The sequence below is a fragment of the Sminthopsis crassicaudata genome, chromosome 1, assembly GCF_048593235.1.
Source record: "Sminthopsis crassicaudata isolate SCR6 chromosome 1, ASM4859323v1, whole genome shotgun sequence".
NCBI classification, from domain to species: Eukaryota; Metazoa; Chordata; class Mammalia; order Dasyuromorphia; family Dasyuridae; genus Sminthopsis; species Sminthopsis crassicaudata.
The window spans coordinates 63,071,150-63,095,426 of record NC_133617.1 but is presented as its reverse complement, the minus strand read 5'-3'; the positions used below and the strand labels follow the sequence as shown (position 1 = coordinate 63,095,426).

The window sequence follows — 24,277 nt, the reverse complement described above, 5'->3', positions numbered from 1 at the left end:
TTCAGTATCAAATTGGAAACAAGTGCCAGATTACAAAAGGATAAGGAGTAATTTGGTTAGTGGTAAGAAAATGAAAACAAGTATAGTCAGATCTTTCTAGAAGCTTAACAGTGAGTAAAGAAGAAGAAAGGACAGTAGCTTCATGGAGTTAAGAATTTTGGGGTGTGTGATTTTTTTTTAATGGTTTTTGGTGTAACTTCAGCTACTTAATTACACATAGTGACAAGTACAGACTTATACAAGCAAGTAATTGTAGACCTCCATCAAGTAGCTATAATGTTCAGCTTTGTCCTAGTTAGACATCCCAGTTATCTTCCTAAAATTAAGACTTCCTTCAGGATGTTTCCATCTATTGTCTTGAATCCAGATTTTCTTTAGTTCATGGAAATGCTCCCTTGGCTCTTTGAAAAGTCTGTAATTAAATGTAGGAATTTGTATTGCTTGATTCTGATTATTTCTTGACAATGATTTTGTATTTTTTTTTTCCATTAAGGAGGGGAAGTGAAAGGAAAAGAAAATAGAAGTAGATTTGAATTTTTAAAAAATAAAATTTAATTTTTAAAAGAGTCTATAATCTAGAAGGAATTGTTTTATTTTGGGTTTTTTGGGGGGTTGTTGTGTTCCTTTTGGTAAACAAGCGATAAAGACAAGTTTTCAAGCTGACCAAAAGAAGCCATCAAAGAAAGAAAAACAGGATGCATGGGGGAGTAGATAATTAATAGAATAAGATTCTGTGGGAGGGACTAGATCAATGGCACAAAGAAAGGGAGGCCAAGGGATCCAACTCATCATCTCAGACTGGAAAGGAAATGGTAGCTAGGGCAACCTCAGGATAGATAACCTAGGGTGGTCTTATTGTCCTTAGGAAAGCAGATTAAAAATAAAAGGAGAAGAGAGTGAATTGAAGACCTTGAAAAAGGGTTTAGCATACAGACTGTGTGGTGCAAGTGATTATAAAGTCAATGTGAGATGAAGTTTTAAATTGCCATGTAGTGGTAGGCACCCAATTAAGATTAGTTTAAATTTGCAGGGATCCTAGTCATCAAAATAGAAAATGTGCAGGTTTACAAATTTGGGGAGAAATACTCTAGTCATTCCAACAAATGGAGCACTTGATGAAAGTTACACTGTCTGTGTTTTTTCAAAAATTATTGAAATTATTATACTTAACCTCATGGTAACTGACTGATCTTGCCAGCTGCTAGAACCTTTTTCCACCCTCCAAAAAAAATTACCTCATTTATTTTGTATATTTTTGCCTCCTTCAATAGAATGTAAGCTTCTTCAGAGTGGAGATTTTTCATTTTTTGCTTTCAAATCCATAGTTCTAGGCATATATAGTAGGTGCTCAGGAAACACTTGTTTGATTGAAAGGAAAAGAGAAAGTACTTGTATGGTAGAAAAGATTGAGGGAAGACTTTTTTTAAGTTATAGAAACCTATACATTTTGACAAACAGGAGGTAATTGAGAGAGAGAGAGAGAGACTGACTAGATGAATGAGAGTAGGGTTTAAGATAGCTCTTGTAAGGTACTAGAAGATGCAAAAAATGAAATTGACATTAGCAAGCAATAGGGATATCTCTTTTTGATAAGGCAGGAAAAGACCCTCCCCCCCAAAAAAAAATCAGCAGATGAGGAAAAATGAAATGACTTTCATCAGTTCTGTATGCTTCAGTTTTCTTATCTTGTAGCCTTCACCTCACAGAGTTATGAGAATCAATGAGAAAATGTACACAGAACCTTTTTTTTTTTTTTTTTTAAAGCAATTTAGCATTATAGAAATGATCAGCTGTTAGCTCCAGTCTTCTGAGTCTGGTAGATAACTTAATTCTTTGTGATAAAAGGCTAAATCATCTATAAGAAGAAAGAATTTAGGTTTAGAGGAAATAGTATTGTTGATAAAATTATATAAGGAATAAGATAGTAAGTTAATAAGGATAAAGAATTACTGAGCTAACATAAGGCCTCCATTGAGATTATATACTGTAAATTTATAGTAAGTCAAAATTTTGTGACATAGTCCAATAATGTTTATCAGAATGAGAGTAGAGAAATAAAATGGTGATTTACCTTTAGGGAAAGGAGTTTAAAGACTATTGGACAGAGATTCCTTCAAGTGGTAAATCATGGAGTCAGGGCTTGGTAAGGATTATATAATTATATAAGGCAATGTCATTTAAGTAGTCAAATGAGCAGTTTAAAAAGTAGTCTAGGAGAGGAAACAGCCTGGACTGGAAGAGGGATCAGAGAAAGTTTCATGGAAGAAATTAGAATTAAGCTGGACTTTTAAAGATGGATTACATACTGTTCGCCATAGTGAAGGTTTGAATGGATTATATAGGGAGAACAAGGTGAACAAAGTCAGATATACCCATGAGATGTGAGTAGAGTAATTTGGCTAGAGTGGAGAATACAGTAGAAGAACAATGGGAGATGAGACTAATGGAGACCATACTGTGAAAAGTTTTGAATGGCAAAGTGAGAGAATTGACCTTTTTTTTTTCCCCTGTAAGCAATCAAAGGTGGGGGGGGTGGTATGTGTATGTTGGGGCATGGGGAGAATTGTTGGAAAATTTTGGAAATGCATTTTTGACAACTTAGTGGTACCCTAGGATGGAAGATAAAGAAAGTTAGGTGAACCTGCTTTGTTGGATAGTAATTTTCTTTTCTTCCATCTGGCTATGGTCCCTGCAGGCAGACCTGACCTATTGCCCTGTACTCCCCCATCATTTGAAGAAGCAACTACAGCCTCCATAGCTACAACTTTGTCATCTACATCCCTCTCTATCCCTGAGCGATCTCCTTCTGAGACCTCTGAGCATCCTCGATACAGGTAAGAGCAGCTTGCTTATCTAGCCCATAAGATAGCTGATAGCTCCAATTGCTCCTGCCAAGGACAGAGCATGGAGAATCCATCCTTCTCCCCCATGTGGTCAAACTCAGAGTACACAAATCATTTATTGGACCCTTTCCTGGGAACAAATAAGCAATTATCCACTGGCAGTGAGGGTGGGAAAATAGGAAACTTGTGGACCAAATGAATGGATTTGTTAATCTGTCTTCACAGGCGCCGCACACACTCCTCTGGTCATGATACCCGGTAAGATCCCTGCTCACCCTTGTAAAAGATTCCTTAGATATTGGGACTCAAATATTGACTTCTCCATTAGGGTTGGGAATGATGGTTCTAGGCAGTTTTGGTCATTTTGTCTGGCCAGGTTTACCTGACATTCCATCTTTCTCTGAGGTGGGAAAATTGTCATTCTAAAGCCGCAGAGTCACTGAATTTCAAAGCTGATAGGGACCATAATGGCCATTTAGTCCAACTTATACCTAAACAGAAATACCATCTTCAATAGTTTTAGTACATGCCCTTCAACCCTTGTTTGAAGACCTCCAGTGATAAGAAAACCACTTCCTCAATGGAAGCAATCCATTATATTTCTGGTTAACTATAGTTGTTTATAAAAAAAAAAAAAAAAAAAAAAGTTTCCTGTTATCAAGCTTACATTTGCTGTTTTACATTTTATACTCATTGCTTCTGGTTCTGCCCATTGGTACCAAATAGAACAAGACTCTCTCCCAAGTGGTATTGTTCATCAAATTCAGCTCCTGTTTCCCTCTACCTCTGCTTTTCTTCAACTAATCATCCCGTTTCTTCAATTAGTCCTTGTGTAGCTTGTACTTGAAGGTATTAGCCATCATTCATGCTCTTCTTTGGACACTCTCTAAGTTATCAATAGTGTACCTCTTAAAATATTGCATCCAAACCTGAACACAGTATTCCTATAGTCTAATGGGAGTACCTCATTATTAATGGGTGTTCAACTTCTTGTAATAGCCCAAGATCACAAGGCTTTTTTTGGTAGTCATACTATGCTACTGACTCATACTGTCAGCCCACTAAGACTCCCCAGCTATTTTTCAGATGAACTGCTATCTAATCATCCTCTCATCTTGTTGGGGAGTTTTGAATTCACATGTAAGACTTTTACATTTATCCACACTATTAAATTTAATCTGACAAACCTTGATGCAGCTCAGTGCTCTAGATATTTCATGCCACTTCAAATCCCTACCTTGTCATCTAGTGTGTTAGTTATCCCACCAGCTTGTTGCCCTGAAGTTTGATAAACATGTCATCTGTATTTTTATCCAAGGTGAAGATGTTCATTAGTGCAAGGCCCAGCCCAGATCCCTGGAGGACTCCATTAAAGACATTCCAAGTTGACATCAGACCATTAATAGTTTTTATTTAGGCCCAACCAGCCAGCAAGTTCCAAATCCTTCTAGCTGTCATCTAGTTAGATCTCTATTATATTTTCTACAAGAATAGTACATGAGACTTAGATCAAAATCTTTGCTAAAATCTAGATAAACCAAATGAGTCTCAGGAACTCTTGTCAAAAAAGGAAATTCATTTTTTCAGATTTGACTTGTTCTTGATGAAGCTCCTTCTGATCCCTGCTTCATTTCCTACATGTACAGGAACCATTCCTTTAACAAAACATTCTAGAATTTCCCCAAGAATCAAAGTTTAGTTCATTGACCTATAATTTACAGATTCTAACCTTTTTTTGAAAGGACAGGAACTTATCTGCTAGTTATTTTAGTGCCTGAGCATGGTTATCTCTCTCTGTTTTGAATTCAGCAAGTACAGGTGGGTTATGTTATCTTATCTTCTTTTTCATCTTGGGTATTAAATTCCTATTCATTCCATCATTTCCAGACCAAAGATCATTCTTTGCAAAAAAAAAAAAAAAAAAATTAAAGAAAGCTAAGAATCGAGTAGCTATCCTTTCTCTGTATTTGCAGTTAACATCCTGATCATCACTTTATCCCCAGCAGAGCTTAAAAAAACAAAAAAGTCTAACCCTTTTACCATCTTTAGCTTTTCTTTCCAACTTCAGTTCATCCTGAGCTTCGGCATTACTGATACATTCTTCACCAGACTGTACCATGTTTTTGTATTCAATTGCTTGTGCTCTCCATGTCTTTTTAGTTATTTCCATTAATTATTAAACTCCCCCTGTGCCTGCCCACATTACACTTTTTAGATAAGTATCCTTACAGTTATGTAGCAAATGTAGCTATTCCAGGTGTTTTTCTATTTCTGTATTCTGTAGGGGATCTTCTGATTTTGACATTTAAATTGCATGCATTCTGGCAGAATGGTCCATCATGATGTAAATCTTAAAGATGAGCTACATTCTGACTTCTCTTGGTAGTTATGCATCACTTTTTTATTCATTTTGTCTCAGCTTTGTTTCAGTCAATATTTAGTCACTGCATTTACCACCTAGCAAGCTTGTTATAGTAAGTTTGTGAGTTAATGTAGGAAGCAGGATTTCCTATATCATCCTAAATTTTTATTTGACCAAGTTTCAGAAGTTTCCTTTCATTTGTAGATTTACTCATCTTACCATCATTGTTCATGATTTTATAAATTTCCAGCATTGTCTTACAGCCTTTATCCTTCCCTACTAAAGAACTCTTAATTTTTTCAGTTTGTTTTCATATATTGTTCTCCTGCATCAGCCTTATCTTTCCACTTCCATTCTAATCTTTTAGACATACAATGACGTGGGTCCTAAGGATCTCTCTTCCTGAACTAATAGATCCTTTGTATACTGTATTATGAAATTCCAGCTAGGGCTCTAGTAACCATAGTTCAACTATTCCAGGACTGTCTGTCTTTTGAGAGAGCCTTTGTGGCCCATTTAGGCAGGTACACTTTCACCTCAAATCAAATCCCTTCATTAGCTGGAGAAAAGGATTCCTCATTTTTTTCTGGAATAGTCAATAGGTCCAGCTACTATCCAAGAAGCTCTGATGAACTTTGGAACTCTGAAAGGGAGGGGAAGTGGCTGGCCTTCAAGGAAAAAGGAAAGCCCTTCACCAGGGCTTGTTTATGGGCAAATACATAGGAGAAAACATGACGATGTAGTCTCCCACTGACCTTCCAGATCCCATGATGAGATCCATGTGGAAGAGGATCTCCAGCAGATCACCGTTGAAGTTGAACCCAAATGTTGTGTTGATGCCATCGCTCCCAAAGAAGAGGCTAAAGGGTAAATACTGGGTTATTACTAAGGAACTGGCAGAAAGCCAATGGCTCCCTAATGGCAGAACAGTGCTAGGAAACCTTCATCCCACCCCCCCCCTCAATAAGCAGTGATTGTGGGTCTCAGGAACCTCCCCAGCCTCTTATCCTCCTTAACTGCATCCCAGACAGGGTTCTCTTTTAAGTGGCAGAGTTGTAGCACCCAAAAGATCCAGCATCCAGAGCAGAATGCTTTTTAAAGATAAAGCAAACTCAAATTCCCCATTTCAACATTGTTAGCTTTCTGACTAGCAATTGAAATTTTCCTTCAGGACATTAGAGTAGGTTAGAGATTAAATTGGTCATTTGTTGTTTAGTCATTTTCAGTTCATGACTCCTTTTAGGATTTTCTTGACAGAGATATTTGAATTGTTTGCCATTTCCTTCTGTGGCTTATTTTATGGATGAGGAAACTGAGGCAAAATAGGATTAAGTAACTTACCCAGGGTCACACAGCTAATAAGTGTCTTAGGCCAGATTTCAACTCTGGTCTTCCTGATTCCAGGCCTGTCTCTATCTGTTGTGCCACACAGCTATTTTATATCAGGAAAAAGTCTGCATAGTACAGTTTCTAGAAAGAGCCAGATTTTAAACCAGAAGACCAAGTCTGAGCTTGGTAACTAGCCATATATGATCATGGGCATGTCAGTGTTATCATGGGCATCTGTTTTCATATCTGTAAAATATTCACCCTATGTGTCTCAGGTATGTTATGAGAAAACTACTTTATAAACTATAAAGCCTCACATGAATGTGAGTTATTGTTACTATTCATTGGCAACTTTTACTTGAGTGACTCTCACATAGACTCAGGGAGTTCCCATGGTCAAAATTATTTTCATAATTATATAGACATTATTATCTTATTACCTATATGTGTGAGGCCAGACTTTATTCATCTACTTCAACCAGAGCTACAGATCATAACAAATTGAATGTAGAAGCAGATATAAGAATTTAGCTTTTTACTATTAAGCCAGACATTAAAGAGATTGTAATATATATAAAGTTTTTTTGTTTGTTGTGGAAAATATAGTTATTTCATAAAAAGTATCATTTATATAAATAAATAATAGGCTTTGTTTTTTAAGTATTATCCATTTTAATTTCTAATGGTAAATAACAATAAATATAACCACTTAAATGAAAGCTCTTAATAATTTTTAATAGCATAAAGAAGTCCTGAGACCAGAAAGTTTGAGAGGCTCTGCTTTAATCTAATGCCCTCTACTGTCCACTTATAAGATGCTTTTGGTTAGCAAAATTTCATGCCATTTATTGGCATGATGAAAAAGGAAAAACAAATTTTGGCTTAAGAACCAATCTGATCAATAACTCTATGTTGTTAATCATAACTAACTACATCTTATACATTCCAATACTACACACATTCCCATTTATCCCTCACCACAAGCCTTTAGAGATAATGTGCAGAACATTGGCCCCATTTTACAGATGAGAAAACTGAGGCCCAGAAGGGCAGTGACATATTCAGAAGCCTAAGTGGTGGAACTAGGACTTGGAATCAGAACCAAATCTACTAAGCATGAAGCTAGGCACTGAGTTACTAAGAATCAGCAGTTACTGTCTAGTTGAGGAGAGGAGGCTTACTCATAGAAATAGATTATAAGTGAGTGATAGACTGTAAGCCCAGTGAGAGTTCAGAGAAGAGTGCTTAATGACAAGTTTGTGCAGGAGTAGGACTGTCATAAAGGATGGAGAGCAAGGGGAGCAGCTTGGAAGTGCAGAAATGCCCCCCCCCCTTGCTCAGGCCCACACTCATGGGTCAGCCCATCCCCACCCCCAGGCAGTGCATCCCTTCCCTGCCAGTTCCCTGCTTTGCCAGTCATATTTCCCACCCCCTGTATACAGGGAAGAGGCTTCTTCTGCCCGCATTATGGTTACCCCCCCGACCACCGTGGAAGTGGAAACCACCAGCCAGGCCTCAGAGCCAGCCAGCCAGGCCTCAGATGAAGACGAGGCACCTGTCACAGACATCTATTTTGTAAGTCTCCATTGTGTCCCCCTCAAGGACCAGCTTGTTTACTGCTCTGCCCTCCTCCCACAGTCAGGAAGAGTGGTTTAAGAAGGGAATTCTAAGGCCCCTGGGTATACATTTCCTGCCGTAAATACTATCAGTTATTCAAAATCCACAGCAAAGGGGCATCTCCTGAATGGGAACTACCCTGAGGGGTTCCTTTCTGAGGCTAAAAGTCTAGTCCTTTCTCCACCACACATAAGCACTTATTTCTGAAGAGACGTGCCTATGAAGAGAGGGTGGTACTTTATTAAAAGTTTAAACACATAACTGGTGCTTTGTCAGTGAAAAGGGTCCCCTTTCTCCAGACACTAAAAATATTAGTCCAGATTGGTTCTCACTAAAACAGCTCTCTGATAGATGGGACATTGGGGCACGCTTGGAGACTCCAGTTAGAGCTGAGCCAGATCTGGCTGCCAGGCCCTTCTGAAAAGAAGCACACAGCAGTCAATAACCATCCCCATGCTTAAGTAAATAACAGGGGCCAGGGTGGCAAACATGAGACATTGCAAACTCTGAACCACTCAACTCCAGTGGTTTGGGGAGCCTGCAGATTTCATAAAGCAGTTTGTGAAACTGCTAATTGACCAGCTCAACCTCTTCACTGGGGAAAAGTGAATTCACTTGAACCTAGTTAAGTAAAATCAGGTGGAATGTGAGGGGGAGGGGGGAAGGATGGACTATGGGGAGGGAGTAATGTGCTTCCACTAAAAGATCTTAAGTTATCAGCCACATTATGTTGCTGAAACTCAGCCCCAGTTCACTACTTTCAGAACATCTTAGGAACATGGTGTGGTGAACTGTTTGCCAGCAAGCCCCTTGACCTATTCTGTTCCCTTTCCCTGCAGGCAGATGCATTAGACGATACCAAGGAAGCCTAGTTCTGAGACCAAGGGAGTAGGTGAGGTGGTCTCTGGGTGGCAAGAGAGAATTGGGCTACCCCAGGGTCAGGTTCCCTGGAGTAATTCCTCACAGATGCTAGGCACCTTGATGAGAGTTGGGGAGGAGGGGAGTGGTGTCTAAGGGAATGGGGCCTGCTCTTGGGAGTCCAGTCCTGGGCTGGAACAAGATTTTTTTTTTTTTAATTATCTGTCCAAAGCTGCCCCCTGTCATCCCAGCCCGTCTGGAGTTTTCCATACTCATCTCTGCATTCCCACGTGGGTCCAGCATACTGGACCCATGTCTCCATGGCCAAGATCAGAGTCTCCTCCACCACTAGGAGAGCCCTTGGACTCCATGAGCCAGAGGCCTCTCCACATCTTGCTTGTGCTTCTGGGCCCACCTCTTCCTCTCTTACACATTTGGCTCATCTGTTGCTGAGGAATGCCTGTTCTCTGGAGAGGAATATGGCTTCATCTCTGAAGCTTTGCTTCTGTATAGTTTTTTTCTTTTTTTCCAAGCATGCCTTTTTATACCCCTTTTGCCGCTTCTTCCTAATGCTCCTTCATATTCTTTCTTTCTCTGAGAGTTGGGAAGGGGAAGGGGCAGCTGACCAACACACTTTTTATGCTGACTTGGCTGTCCTCTCCTGGCTGGAAAGGGGTTCCTGGTAGCTCCCACATAACTTTTCTCTGAACCGCTGCTCCTCCTCTCCCACTCTGAGAAGCAAAGAATGAGTTCTTAACTTTGTATTCATTCCACTCTCCTAGGCTCTCATCCTCATCCTCTGTGATTCTTTTTCCTCTTGAGGATTGGTCTTGTGTTTGGTGTATACCATCTTATGTTTGAGAGAGAGAGAGAGAGTGAGTGTGAGTGAGAGAGAGAGAGACAGAGAAAGAGAAAAAGAGAGAGAGGAGAGAGAGAGAGTGTGTGTGTGTGTGTGTGTGTGTGTGTGTGTGTGTGTGTGTGTGCGTGTGTGCATGCGTGCAGCCGGATTGGGGCAGCAGGGGTGACTTGAGGGACAAGAAGTTCCTACCAGAATAATAATAAAAACAGTTGCTATTTAAGCGGTATTCATTCTACGAAGCACTTTTCCTCAAAATGGCCTTTAATAGGTAGGTAGGTAGCAAAAGATCCTTGTTAGCCTAGCAGAAAAGTTGGTTAACAGAGCCCCACAGAGGAAGCCTTCGAGAAGATGGAGCCTCACCAGGATATTCTTTACAGTCATTGTATCCAAGAGTGTCCAGGCATAGTGGGGAGCTCAGGGCTCTGCTGTTTCCATCACTGGCTCTGTCAACCATCTGGTCCTTTGGGACCTCCAGTCTCCTAGCCTACTTCAGCTTCTTTTCACCTCCTTGAGTAATTAATTTATTTTCACTCCATCCTTTCTCCTCTGTTTCCTTCCTCCCCTCCTTGCCCTGCCGCCATCCAGTTCACGGATGGGAGGTACTGGATTTACTCTCCCCGCCATCGCCGACTCCGGTCCATCGAGCTGTCCCCCTCCAAGACTGTAAGTGAACCCAGCCTTAGCTTGGACACGCCAGATTGAGCAGACCCCACCACAACCGGTTTCCACTTTAACCATGTAACTCTTGCCACCTTTTGACACCATTGCCCACTCTTCTCTAAGCAGTACTGAATGGACTGCAGATTGATTACCATCTCCTCATTTCCACGCCTAGAGGGGAGTTGGCTTACCTAGAAAATAGCACCTCGCCTGTTTTGAAAGACAGAATACATACATTTAAGAGATTAATTTTATTATTTCTGAATGTTAAAATGAGCTTTCTGTTCCCCCCCAGAATTACCGAAAACATAATCTTTTTAAGTAGCATTTTTTCCTCAAAGCTAATTCACATTTTTCCGCACTACACATGTGTAACTAAATGGGAACAGGTTTCAGTGGTCTTGTTTTTTCACATAAAGAAATTGAAACTTTGGCTCTTCCAAGTTACCTAAGTCCATGACGGATCCCCTTTTCCAAGACTCCCAAGTAATTACTTTTTCCACTTAGACCCTACTTCTTCTCTTTTTTTAGATGAACATTTTAAAGGATAAGCAGCTTCGCCCAAGTCAATAAATTTGCAACAGGACATAAGAAGAGGAGCTGCTAGTCTAGAGGTTTACTATTTATTTAATCAGCTCATAGTTCTGTGTGTCTTTTTAATCAAGTCAACAACTATTTATTGACTTTTACTCTGTGCAGAGCCCTCTGCTCCTTGCGCTCCCTCACCACCACCACCCCACTACTCCCACTCCTATGTTCTTTATAAGTACTTAGTGGAAGAGAAAATATGTGTTAGCAAAAACTGAAATATTAGGACCAAAAAAGTAACTAATTCAATAGCCCAAGAAATAACACATGGGATTCATGTCAAATGCATGGAAAAGACAGAAACAAAGGAAAGACTGGTGTGAGTTGGAGCTGGTCAGAAAAGGTGTCCTGATGGAGGTCTTTGGGGGCTAGTTCTCAAAAGAGGAACAGGATTTGAAAAGGTTCTCAACTGTCAGAGCTGGGAAAGCAACATTAGAGATCACCTAGTCCGACCCCCTCATTTTACAGGTGAGGAAACTGAGGCCCAGTGAATTTCTGTGACTTGCCCAAAGTCACACAATGGGTAAGTGACAGAGTCAGAACTCGTAGCCAGAGTTATCTTTCCATAATGCTGAATACCACAAGGGTAGATAGAGGAGTAAGAACCAAACACAGAGCTGGGAAGCAGCATCCTTTATTGATAGGTCAGGTCACCTTGGCTGAAGGAAACAATTCAGAAAAGATCAGAGGCTAACCATGGAAAGTATAGAGTTTTAAGCTAGAAAGAAGGAATTTTAGCTTGATCCTGATTTTAATGAAATGAGTATTTGACTTCAGATCTTCCCTTTCTCTAACTGACTTACTAAAGACCTGAAGAATGGAGAGCCGGAAGCTTTGCACTTTTAGGAATTAGTTAGTCCTTCAGTATCTGAGAGGGGAAACCTTGCATCCTAGTCTGGCTCTCAAAGGAAGGGAGAATGCTAGAACTCTAGCTCTGGAGGGGGTTGTGTTGGCTTCTCAAAAGTATCAACAGTCCAGCCCATGATGGAGAAATACAGGGATCTGAACTAGTGGCTACATTTCCATAGTACTTTAAAGTTTCCAAAGAACTTGGTTATTTATTATCACATCCCTGTGAGGGGTGTACCTCAGTTAATACTGTCCCCAATTACAGATGAGGAAATAGGCTCAGAGAGATCAGCTGGCTTATTCATGCTCCAACAACTAATGCTGAAGGTAGGATGCAGACCTAGGTGTCTCCTGATTCCATGTTCAGTGCTTCCTTTTGCACTATTTTGAAGCTGAAACCCCGTGGCCAAGAGAGAAACGCTGCTCTCTTGGCTGATGACCACCTCTAGGCAAGTATAGGCTCTGCTCTCCTGACCACAAAATTGGCCCATTCTCACCTGAGACTTGTGGGGTGGCAGCCTCACCTTTCATCCTATCCCTGTCACCATATATAAGGAATCTCTTAATTATTTCTGGGTCAAAGGCTAGGTAGTGTCTATCTGGAGGACAAGGGGAGGAAAAGGAATTGGTATTTACATGGAGTTGAGAGGTCACCTGAAACTTGACCTTTCCTCATTCCATCTAGGTGTGGCTCAGGTGAGGAGAGAGGGACCACAGCATCCCCACTGGAAGTCCAATTTCCCTGTTTTCAAGGCAGGATTGGTGGGCAAGGCTGAGATCGACAGACTGGCAGGGATTCCCTGCAAGCCATATTTTACTCATGTCAGGTTTAAATTGTATCCTAAGGGATCTCTCTGGCTTAGTATTACTAGCCATGCCAGAATAGCCAAAGCCCATTCCTCTTTATCTCCTGCAGGACACCCTAAGTGTCTAAGCCAACACCAGAACACTAGCTTTCCTTCTGACTTCCAGCTTCAGATAACAGGACCTCCCTCTCAGTTCCCCAGGAAAACAATTGCAGCAGAATCAATAACTTGTTGAGCCTGATGTCACTTCTTAATTAAACACAAGTTATTTCTTTCTGATTAAGAAGTAGAAGAGAAATCCCAGGTCTGTAGCCTGGTCTCACTACAGGTACAGTTGAGCACTCTGAGGAGGGCTCTTTAAAATTAAAAACAAGTTCTCTTTGTTACCTTCCTTTTTGTCTCTAGTCTCTCTGTCCGCCTGCTGTCCAATGCGTTGAGTTAACTAACTGCTTCCTTTGCATACTCCCTAAATTAACCTAATCTACCCTGCTAATCTGTACCTCCCTCCCAACCCCGCTCTAGACAATTTCTGCCTCCATCCCAACTCCCATTAGCCTGGCATTATCAGTGGATTCACTTGATATCCCTGCACATCCATTTCCAGCACTACAGGTACCAAGTCATTTAAATAGGCATTAAGGTAGTCAGCACTGTTTTTTCTTGGCCCACTGTTCAAGGCTAAAGCTTACTCTAGAATGGTTCCAGAATAGGGACTCGGGTATGTATCAGCGCCGTCCTTTGGAAAGGGAGCCATACCTATTAACATGGTGAGAAAGGTCCCAAGAATACAATCTCTTCAGAGAAAGCTGTTCTTTGTCTTCCAGTATACTTGTTCTTACTCTTGAGTTTCCTACTCCTTTATTTTCTCCTTTTTTTCTTTTCTCCTTTTTTCTCTCCCTTGCTCCCTGCTCTGCTGCTGCTCCTCTTGCATCTCCCCCTCTGGCAGCCCACCGATGAGAGGAGCTGGGTTTACTCCCCACTCCACTATAGCACGAAAGTCCACTCAGTCTCTGATGATGAGAGCGATACAGTAAGTGTACCATAAAAGTTCCCTGGTGGGTTAGCAGGGAATTTGGGGCTTTCTGGCCTATTTCCTGATTCCTGGACTCTTATAGCCATTGACCATGTGCTCTTTGTGGGTGGAGACCTTTGGCCATCTTCCAGTCCAGCTGACCTCAAAAGTTACCTGGCTCTAAACAGCAAATGCTGGGCAGTTCGAAGCCAAGATTAGACTGACATAATTCCCACATTTCTTGGGGAGAGGGAGGCCATGAAACTGTGGATTTGTTCTATCTATAATCCTTCCAGGGAGTTAGAAATATGTGGGAAGGCGTCTTTGTTTCCCTCTTCAGTTCCTTCACACTTTTTCCCTTTTGCCTCTTTGCAGTAATTTCTATGCAGATGTGAGGCCTGAAGCCAAGCCTAGTCCCCTCTCCAGGTTGCCGTGTTACCCTTGTGTTGATATCCTGCCCATCAGGGCTGGCCATGAGGGAGTTTGCCGACTCGCTGCAGCACAGGACCTCCTCCTCCAACGCGCATCCCACTGGAACCCTGCCTGAGCCTCCTGTCCTTGTTTTTTCTTCCCACTGACCAACTCAACCGTGACCATCCTGGGACCAATGGCAACTGACTGAAAAGACTCAACTCCCTAGCCCAGAATGCCCAGAAGAGAAGAAATCAGTGGGGTGAAATCGAAGTGAAGGCAGTTTTCCCCCTGGGCATTCCTGTAAACTACCTATGAGTGTGTGATACTGTGAACCTTTTTAATTTTTAAATCATGTATTTATTTTGGGTCTTGAATCTTTGCACACAGACACAGCAGCACAAATGTGCTTTTTTTAAAAAATCTGATTAATTGCACTTTCAGTTCCTCTCTGTACTACATGTATATCATGAGATCACGTGAAACCTCATTGGAGTTCTTGAGAGGGCAATTCACCTTGGCTTTATGGGTGGGCTGGGTGTGGGTTTCAGTATGTGTTTGGTCAGGGGAAAGACAGGGTCCCCTATGTGGCACCTCTATCTGAAATCTGTGCTCCCAACCTCTGGACTTCCGAGTTGCCAGTGACCTGTAAAGTGAGTTGAGTCATTGACATAGGAAAGAGGGAAGGAATTGTTATTGTCTTTTCCTCATCTTTACAGCATCACACCCCCTTCCTCATCTTCCTCAGCATTCTGAAAATGCTGTGTATCAAGACATTGTTGTTCTATCTTTGTATGGATTGTTTAGCCCCTGTTGGAGCTCCTTGATTCACCCTCTGCATGGCATGGGCCTTTTAACAGGCACCCTGAAAAAGGACTTCTCCCCTCATTTCTGTGATGTGCCCTGGGCCCAGTGTGCAAATAATTGCTGGCCAGTCTCTGGGACTTGAGTCTGAATGTCATACCAATGCCCCCAGCTTCACATGGAGAGAAGAAACTCATCCTCTCTGAACATGTGCACAAAACAATCAGCAAGTCGACCACCAACTTTCATTCGTATCCTTTGGACAGATTCTGACTTTTTGAAGACCTTGCTGGCTCCTGTTCTTGTCTTGCAGTAGCATGGGGAATATAGAGAAAGCACTGTTTCTATTGTTGCAAAAGAGGCTTTGACATCATGTCCTCCTCCAGAATGATAGTGTATTCCCCTGCTTTATAGAAGTGGGAGCCTGACACGAGATAAATGCCTTGATCTAAAGGTAAGGACTCAGCTTTGGTCGAAGCTCTTGGTAGCCATGGGGTATGGCAAGGTTAAAGAGCTCTGCCTTTAGATTTGGAAATGGATTTATACCCCCTTTCTCTTCCTGCAGATTTGGTTCCACTGGCCAGAAGGGAAACATTTTGACATCACCTACTGGCTCAAAGATCACGATTTTTGAAAGTGCTGCTCTTGAAATATTGATGTGTTCTACCTGGTGCTCCTGAGGTGTGGCATTCCCTAAGGGACTGACCAAGGGCTCAGAAAGTCCTCATGTCTCCCTCACCTCTTTATGGCCCAAAGTGGCTACCCCTCTGAGAGGTATGGAGCCTATTCCTTTTATGCAGAGCTCAGAATTATGGACTACGTAATATAAATATGACATTATTTGGATTCCGGAAGAAACAAAAGGCAGTGTTTGGGAATTTTTTCCATTAGATGTTAAAGCAATGGCTTCAACCAAAATTTAAGACACTCTGGAAGGGAAAAGGATGGGCAGTAGCAAGGAAATCAGACCATTGTGCACAAGAGACTCGTTAGGGCAATTTGTAATTAAAGCAAGGCATAATTGTTGAAATGACTGTAAGTTAGCAGCAAGCAGGGTTTTAATCCACTTTGCTATTCAGGAACTTCCAGAAACAGTTTTTCCACCCCTTACACAACCCCAAGAACCCTTTCTACTCCACCATCTTTCCATCCAATTCCATGTATATGTCTGGCAAGCAAATCAAATTACATCATTTATTAAGGGCTGACCTCAAAAACATTAGCCAGAGCATATGCAAGGTTCCACAACTAACCTATGTGATTACCTCAGCAGCCCCCACCAGCCCTGTCAGGGAGGAAAGCAAAGGATCCATTATTAATCTAGGAGATAAAGCTCTTCCTGCTTTGAGATTCTTTGTCTATAGAAACATCATCTAAACTAAGGGTTAAACTAAAGAGTGGTTTTGTTATTTTTGATGAGGGGGAGGGAAGGGGGTTAAAAAAAAAAACTATTACCATAAAGATTAAAGAAAGCAGAGGCCATTTGGGAAAAGGGGATAAAGGAAGAGTGGGCACTGCCAGCCATAAATAAGGAAACAGCTAATAGTGCAACAACATTAATTAATACATTTTCCCAGTTTCTACATTAGAGTTGTTAGAAGTATGAAATTCCATATTAGAGTCCAAGTTAAAAAAGGAGCTGATTTGATAAATCCTTCTTAACCAACTCTCAATTCACTTCTCCACCTATTGAAGAGTATTGTGTATATGTATTTGAGGTTTTTAATTTTCTCTTAGCTTCTTTTTACCTATACTACACAATTTGATTGCATTAATCAGGAATATCTTGTGTAGAAATTAGCCTAAAAGACAAAAAAAAAAAAAAAAAAAAAAAAGATTGTGGAATGAACATTGTCAGGCTGAAGATAGGGGTCGCTGCAGAAGAGGGAGGCCAGGGGATGTGGTTACCCTTTTTCTGATCTCTTTGGAGATTTTTTATTCTTTTCTTAATCCTATCGTAACTTGCAAAATCAGGTTTAATGACTTGTAAAAGTTGTAAAGCATCTCCTTCACTGATGTTTTCCCTGTCCTTTTCCTCCAGACCTGTTACTCTCCACAATGCCCTCAATATCCAGAGTTATCATTAAAATCTGGTCCCATCACTCCTCACCATATATACAGTACCCAATATGAGAAAAATCCTTGCTCCAACCCTTTTTGGAGGTGGATTTAAATGTAAATCCCTACTCTTCCACCCACCCCCCAGCTATTATATTATTCCAAGAAACTGATCTTAGCTTACATTCAGGGAAGCATTATTGGTCACAGCAGCAACAGTTAGGCCTTGCTGTGAGTTACAAAGTGAGGAATGGGACCTGTGTGTGCATTGTAGTGACTCCTCAACCATCATGGAATGTTCAAATAATAGTGGAAGGGCAAGAAACCAGAACTGGGCCAGGGGGTGGGGGGGAGGGGAGGGAGAGGGGACAAAAAGAAAGGAGCTTACATTGAAGTGGGAACAACACTCTTTAAACCTTTGAAAATTTCTGCTGAAAGAGTTGAGAGAGGTGAACTCTTGAGAACAAACTTGTGTCTCTGGGTTCCAGGGCCACTGAAAGTCCTGCTCTTGAGTCATCTCTGATGGCCCCTCTCTACTATTTGCATAGTTACCTCTGTGACAAGAAAAACCAATTGACCTCATTTTGTGCCTGGAAGCTTATTTTAAGTTTTGTTGAGTACTGTGTGTACATAAGCTTATTTTCCATCCCTCTCCACTAGAGGAGACCTTGGTGATGTGGGGTGGGGTGGAAAAGCTAGCTGATTTGCATCTACTACTCTTTAATCTGCATTCAGGAAGGAAAAAGGTTTCCTATCTGGCTTTCTGGCAAAAGGAACAGTGGGCCTGGGCCCACTTGGAGGTAATGGGGTTGTTGGGCATCTTGTACTGCAAATGGTGCATATTGGGTTCAGACCCTGGAGGCTCTGATGAGCTGGGCACTTGGACCAGCACAAATAGAAATGTTGCACCCCAGTTTAATGTGTCCCACAAGGGTCTTTTGTATACCCTGGAAAACACACTGCATCTGCCAGAGATTGAACAGAAATGTCACTGAATCCCCACTAAGGGCCTTTGTCACCATGATAAGTAATGGTTCCTTCTGGTGAGTACCCATTCAACAAACACAAGTAGGTAGCAGAAGGCATCTGCAGCAGGCCCAAGAACAGCCTGGACCAGACCTCCTATTGACGGGCTACTGTTTGAGGCCAATGAACCACTAAAGCAGTATTTCCCAAAGAGCAGCCTTAAGTGGATACTCTAAACATCTCAGTAATTGAACACCTCCTCCCAGCCCCACAAAGTTCATTAATTTTTTCCCCACAGAATGGAGTCATCCACAAGGAGGTGATGAATCCTGATTGTGTTATGTGTCACAACTCAGAGTGGCCCCAGTTTTCCCTCTTCTCTCCCCCATTCCCCCCACCCATGACACACTGAAATGATTTGTTGCATTTTTGCCTCCACTCTGCTTACCAAGCTGTTGGGCTTACCAAGAAGGAGAATACAAGAGTTCTTGGGGCAGGGGAGGAGAGGGGATGATAATGGACCAAGGCACGATTTCTCATCCTGGGACCCTCTCCAAGGACTCAGAACAGCCATTTTGCTCCCACCTTCACTTGTCTTTAGATTCCTTGTGATCTTGTCCTCCTTCCTCAGAAAAGCAAAACCTTGCACTCAGGCCTACCAGGTTGCTTCTGATTCTGGAAGTCTCCAGTTGACACAAGAATAAAAGTACCTGCAGTCCATGTCATTTCTTGAGTCTTACTCTTATTATAAGAGTATCATGTTACAAATATATGTAAGTAGGTATGTAGTTTATGATATATGGGGGGAGGGGGAGGGGATAGGAAAAAATCCAAACTTCTGTTGATAAGTCATGTTTCTATTTTTTGCTTTAAGACATGAAGTCCCTTTTTTGAAGTCCTCCCCCCCTTCCCCCAGAAAGCTGTAAATTGATGCTAATTGTTCTTTTCTCAGTTGGTGGCATTAACTAAGTCTTCATTGAGGAGAGGGAGAAAAGGCAAAACCTATTTATAATGTCTAGTGAACGAATTGCCTTACCCCACTGAGGATGACTCCTGACACCCCAGTTGTTCTCCCTAGAGTGTAAAACTGTATATACTCTACTGAATGACATGCATCCTTTCACCTGTCTTGTCTCCAGTGGCTGCTATTGCTAAGAAAGTGGATGGTGTTTGAATTCTTGTACTGTATAAAAGGCATTTCTCTGATATCATTTAGGCTGCAGTCCTCCTCAGAACCATCCTGAACCTAGACCTCCCCCCACCCCCACCCCTGACTTTAGCTAATGCAATACACGTGGTCACTGATGGAACCTCTTCCACTCTGTTTGTCACAGCACACTTGCAGCTTGTGTCTTGCTCACTCCCTGGGTTACTCCTGTTGTTCTCTCTCTACAGTAGCCCCTCGTTGGCCTTCTGGTGGCAAAATTGCATCGATGTCTGATCCAGTCTCACAGAGTAACTGATTTAAACAAAAAAAAAAACCTTGTGTGTCTTAATCCTCAAAGAGGGTTCCCCTGTACTCAAATCCCCGTTTTGTCTGGTATTTGACAATCGAGGCGTGGCCTCCTCTTTGATGATGTCCCTTGAATCCAGAATTCTTCTGTAGACCCTTGCCACCACTGCTGACACAGAATAACACTTGTATGCAAACCCCTCCTCCTGACCTCTCCCCACCTCTTTTTACTTTGAAAAGGTGATCTCTAATAAATAAGGTGACAAAGCACTGGTCTCTGTCCTGAGTGTGTGTGTGTCTTAAATTCCTACGATAAATTTTGCTGATGGGTACAGTTGGGAACATTACACCTCCTTTTTGAAAGCACTTTTAAGAGAAGAGGAAAGAAGGGGTAAAAGACTTTGGAGCCGAGACTAGAAAGAGCACAGAACCAAGTCTGCCAATGAGGAATGGTGAGCACTGATTTTGCTAGTGGTGAAATAGGCCAAGATCGAGGGAGGGACTTCTCAGATTTTAAGCCTTGCTGATGAGCTTCTGAAAGATTACGAAGCAACGAGCACTGAATGTAGTGAACCTGAGTTTCAAGACCTGCCTCTGCTATGTATTAGTCCAGTGATCTTGGCAATTCATCTAACCTCTCTGGGACTCAGTTTCTTCATCTTTAAAATGGGAGTAATTACAACATGACAAATATAGAAATGTTTAAAAGAAATGCACATGTTCAACTGACTTGCTGTCTTGGGGAGGAGGGTGAGATGAAAGGAAGAAAAATTTAAAATTCTTTTTAAAAATGAATGTTAAACTATATATGTATTTGGAAAAATAAATTTCTATTGAAAAAAATTTAATGGGAGAGGTAGAAGATGCCCTGTCTATATAAAAGACTATACAAAAAGCTCTGTGAAAATATTTTAACTCTAATAAATATAATTACTATTTTATTTGACTCTCACATCACCCCCTCCAAAAAAAAAATTATAGTGGTTTTAATGCCTAGGCAAGAATTGAGGAAGATGGAGAAAGGGAAGGAATAAGCATTTTACAAAATACCTACTATGTGACAGGCATTGTACTATGTGTCTTATAAATCTCATCTGATCCTCATAACTAGGAGGTGTAGGTGATGTTATCCATATTCGTAATTGAGGCAGAGGTTAAGTGCCGGATCTGAGGTTAGATTTGAACTCGGATCTTCCAGATTCCAGGCCCAACATTATTTACTGTACTTGTCTTGATGCCTCTGGATTTCAGGCACAGGATTTAACCATTGCACTCCACTACAGTAATCTATAATGAGATTTTAAGACCTGAACCTGTAGCAGTAAGAGCTACAAAGATAAATGAGACCTAGAGGATTCCTAATCTAGTCTAGGGGATGAATAGAATATATACATGTGAGAACCACCAAAGCAATAGCACAGTGAGTCCCTGTGGCTCTGATTGCTTTGGAAAGGCTTTACAGGAAGAAGGGACTAAAGGAGAGGCAGAAATGCATCTGCTGTATTTAGAATTTGACAAGTTCCACAGCTGAGGAAACTTTGTAGGGAAACAAGAAAGTGAAGGGAACAAAGAAATGGAAGGAAGTAGGGAAGAGAGCATAGACTTCTAATATAAGACTTGTAGCAATAAGAACCATGAATGACAATGTCTAGGGAGAAATGACCATTGGCTTCCCAGTTGAGACTGAAAGAGAAGGTATTAGGGGCAAGGTGATGGGTTAGGTGATATTTCATTAGCAATGCTCCAATTTGGCAAAAAACTTCTCTAAAGCTTATGTGCAGAACATAGCAAAGGATGCTTAGAGAAGACATTTCAGAATAGACATAGTAGTCTCTTATCCTAGTGGTGATTAGCCCAGTAAGGGGATGAATACATTGTAACCCAATCCACCTAAAAGTAATTACCTTATTCAAAACACTTTCAGGGATTTTAATTTTTTTTATATTTTCAAAACATGTATGCATGGATAATTTTTCAACATTCACCCTTGCAAAATCTTGTGTTCCAAATTTCCCTTCTCCTTCCCTCCCCTAAATGGCAAGTAATCCAATATATGTTAAACATGTGCAATTCTTCTATACACATTTCTATAATTATCATGCTGCACACACACACAAAAATCAGATAAAAAGAAAAAAATGAGAAAGAAAATGCAAGCAAACAAGAGTGAAAATACTATGTTGTGATCTACCCTCAGTTCCCACAGTCCTCTCTCTCTAGATGGCTCTCTTCATCACAAGACCAAAAGAACTGGGGGTGGTTATAAAAGATCATCATTACAGATGAAAGCAGTGAGCAGAATAACGCCACCAGTTGAAGGTCTGGGAAGGAAAAGTCTTATGGGAGAAAAATACAAAAGTGATCCAAACATGATCAATATTTATTAATTAGGTATATACAATGTGCCAGGCACTGGAGATACAAATGGGGGGGGAAAATCCCTACACACAATGTGCTTACATTCTAATGAAGGAGACAAAAAGTACATATAAAATATATTTTCATTTATTGGTTTTTTCATTCCTATCTTTGTGACCCTATGAGATTTTCTTAGCACAGGGCTCTATCCTAGCTGCCCATATTTATAGGATTAATATAAAGTGAATAAATGCACATATATACAAAATGGTTAGATACAAGGTGGTTTGAGGGAATCAGAAAAGGTTTTATGCAGATGGTGCTTGAGCTATGTCTTAAAAGAATTCTGAGTCTGAAAGAGGGAAGATGTGCCTTGCAGGCTTGGGAGACAAAGGCAGAGAATGTCTGTAAGGTCCTGGTTAACTTTATGGAGGTCTTAGGACCAGCCTTCATTTCCAGCAGGATAAAGTCCAAAAGTATTGTCTCCACAGTCTGTCTCCTTGCCTGGGGCTCAGCTAGCTTTCTGGAGGCCCTTCAGACAAGCCTTGGTCTCAGTGGAGGAAGTAGGATGGCCAGCTACCACGAGACTGATGAAGATGGAATGTCTCTCCAAGTCCGAGAGCTTGAGCTCCAGCCTCCAGTCCTCTGTCTTCTCCGAGCCTGTTTCTAGGTCTGATTCTGACCTCTTAAATACTCTATTACAATTAAATCCATTCATCATAAAGCCAATCCTTATATCGCTAGGGAACCATTATTTGTTGTAAGATTAATTCAATCATACTGAACTAGAGAACTCACATGCTAAACTTGATAACCACTGTCTTATCAATTCCACTGAGTTAGCACTTTGTAAGAATCCTTGTTTCAAGTACATTTCTCAAGAATTCTGACCCATTACAAGTAGGGAAATAGTATCATGTGAGGAACAGAAAACAAGCCAATTTGACTGGACTGCAGATTGGGGGAAGTGGATGAGTAATGTTTAACGAGTCTGGAAAGATTTAAAAACAAAAGCATTCCCCAATTTGTACAGTCAGTCTTGAAAAGATATAGCAGGCAGTTTTCAAAGGAAGAAATATGAAATAACCATATGAAAAAATTCTGCAAATCAAATAACATTACTGATAAAAGAAGTGCACAATAAAACAACTTTGGAGTTTTACTGCATATACATCAAATTAGTAAAGACAGCACGAGGATAGTGAAATAATTGCTCTTTAAGGTTCTTTTCTCTAAATATATGCACCTATGGATATGGAACACTGCATACTCTGGTAGTTTTGGTTAACTATTTCAAAGGAAAGATTACTGAAGTTGAGGCAAGTTGTAAGAATGGTAAATAGTGGAAGGACTATGGGGGGAAAGGGCACATTAATACAGTTGGCAGAGCTATAAGTGGATCCATTAATTCAGGGAAACAATTTGGAATTATATTAGAATTCTATTTTTAAAAATCACTAACAAGAAATATGAAGAATTTAAGGAATTGTATGAAATAAGACTATTAACAAAAATTCATAACAAAAGTCATTCCCCACTTGAATGGTCAAAAGATATGAACAAACAATTCTTTTTTTTGTTTTTTGTTTTTTTTTTTTTGGTAAGATAATTTGGAGTTTGCCCAGGGTCACACAGTCAGATTTGAACTGAGTAAAATGAGTCTTCCCAACTCTAAGCCTAGTACTCTGTGCCTTTGGACATCTAGTTTCCCATTTACTTATATAATTAATTTGAGACTGTACTAAGCATTTTACAATTATGATCTCATCTGACCCTCATAACTACTCTGAGCAGTTATTTTACATATCAGGAAAGGAAGATGGACAAGGCTGAATGGTCCAGAATCACACAGCTAGAAAGAGCTGAGACCACGTTTGAACTCAGGCTACCCTGACTCCAGACTCGGCTCTCTCCATGACCACAGCTAGCAGGGAATGCCAAGGACTAGGGGGTCAAGAAATGCTTTCCATGTGAAAGGAAACCTGAACTGAGCCTCCAAGGATGCTGAGTCATAAACATCTATCAAGCACCTACTATGTGCCAAGTACTCTGTTAAGTGCTAGGGATCCAATAAATGGCAAGATATACTCCCTGCCCACAGACAACATGCAAAACAATTACACAAACAAAACAAACAGGATACAGTGCAAATTATCAAGAAGGAAGGCATTAGATGGGGAATCAGAAAAGGCTTCTGGTAAATCCTTAAAAAACCAAGGATTCTAAAAGTCTGAGATTAGGAGAGAGTGAACATCAGTCAAGAGGGAATAAACTGGAAAACTGAGAGAGGCAATGCTAAATTTAGGTTTGCTGGGAATGTATACACAAAGGGGAGAAATGCAAATTGGTCTAAAAAGTAGGTTGGGGGAGCAGCTGGATGGAGCACTAGCCCTTAAGTCAGGAGGACCTGAGTTCAAATCTGGCCTCAGACACTTAACACTTCC

General features: G+C 40.9%; 1 protein-coding gene across 9 annotated transcripts in view; it reads left to right on the top strand.

Moving 5' to 3' along the window:
- PIP5K1C (phosphatidylinositol-4-phosphate 5-kinase type 1 gamma) overlaps window positions 1-19,742 on the top strand; it is a 124,802-nt gene extending 105,060 nt beyond the window's left edge. For 2 of the 9 annotated variants that reach the window (XM_074307630.1, XM_074307589.1), the window contains 7 exons: window positions 2,696-2,834; window positions 3,069-3,101; window positions 5,968-6,072; window positions 7,977-8,109; window positions 10,454-10,531; window positions 13,718-13,801; window positions 14,159-19,742. In XM_074307630.1, the coding sequence (XP_074163731.1) occupies window positions 2,696-2,834; window positions 3,069-3,101; window positions 5,968-6,072; window positions 7,977-8,109; window positions 10,454-10,531; window positions 13,718-13,801; window positions 14,159-14,161 (575 nt within the window). In that variant the 3' untranslated portion in view covers window positions 14,162-19,742. Of the gene's footprint in view, window positions 1-2,695; window positions 2,835-3,068; window positions 3,102-5,967; window positions 6,073-7,976; window positions 8,110-8,990; window positions 9,044-10,453; window positions 10,532-11,059; window positions 11,143-13,717; window positions 13,802-14,158 lie in introns of all 9 variants that reach the window. The other 7 variants (XR_012488690.1, XM_074307599.1, XM_074307610.1 and 4 more) reach the window with 7 other exon arrangements.
- The last annotated feature ends 4,535 nt before the right edge of the window (window positions 19,743-24,277 follow it).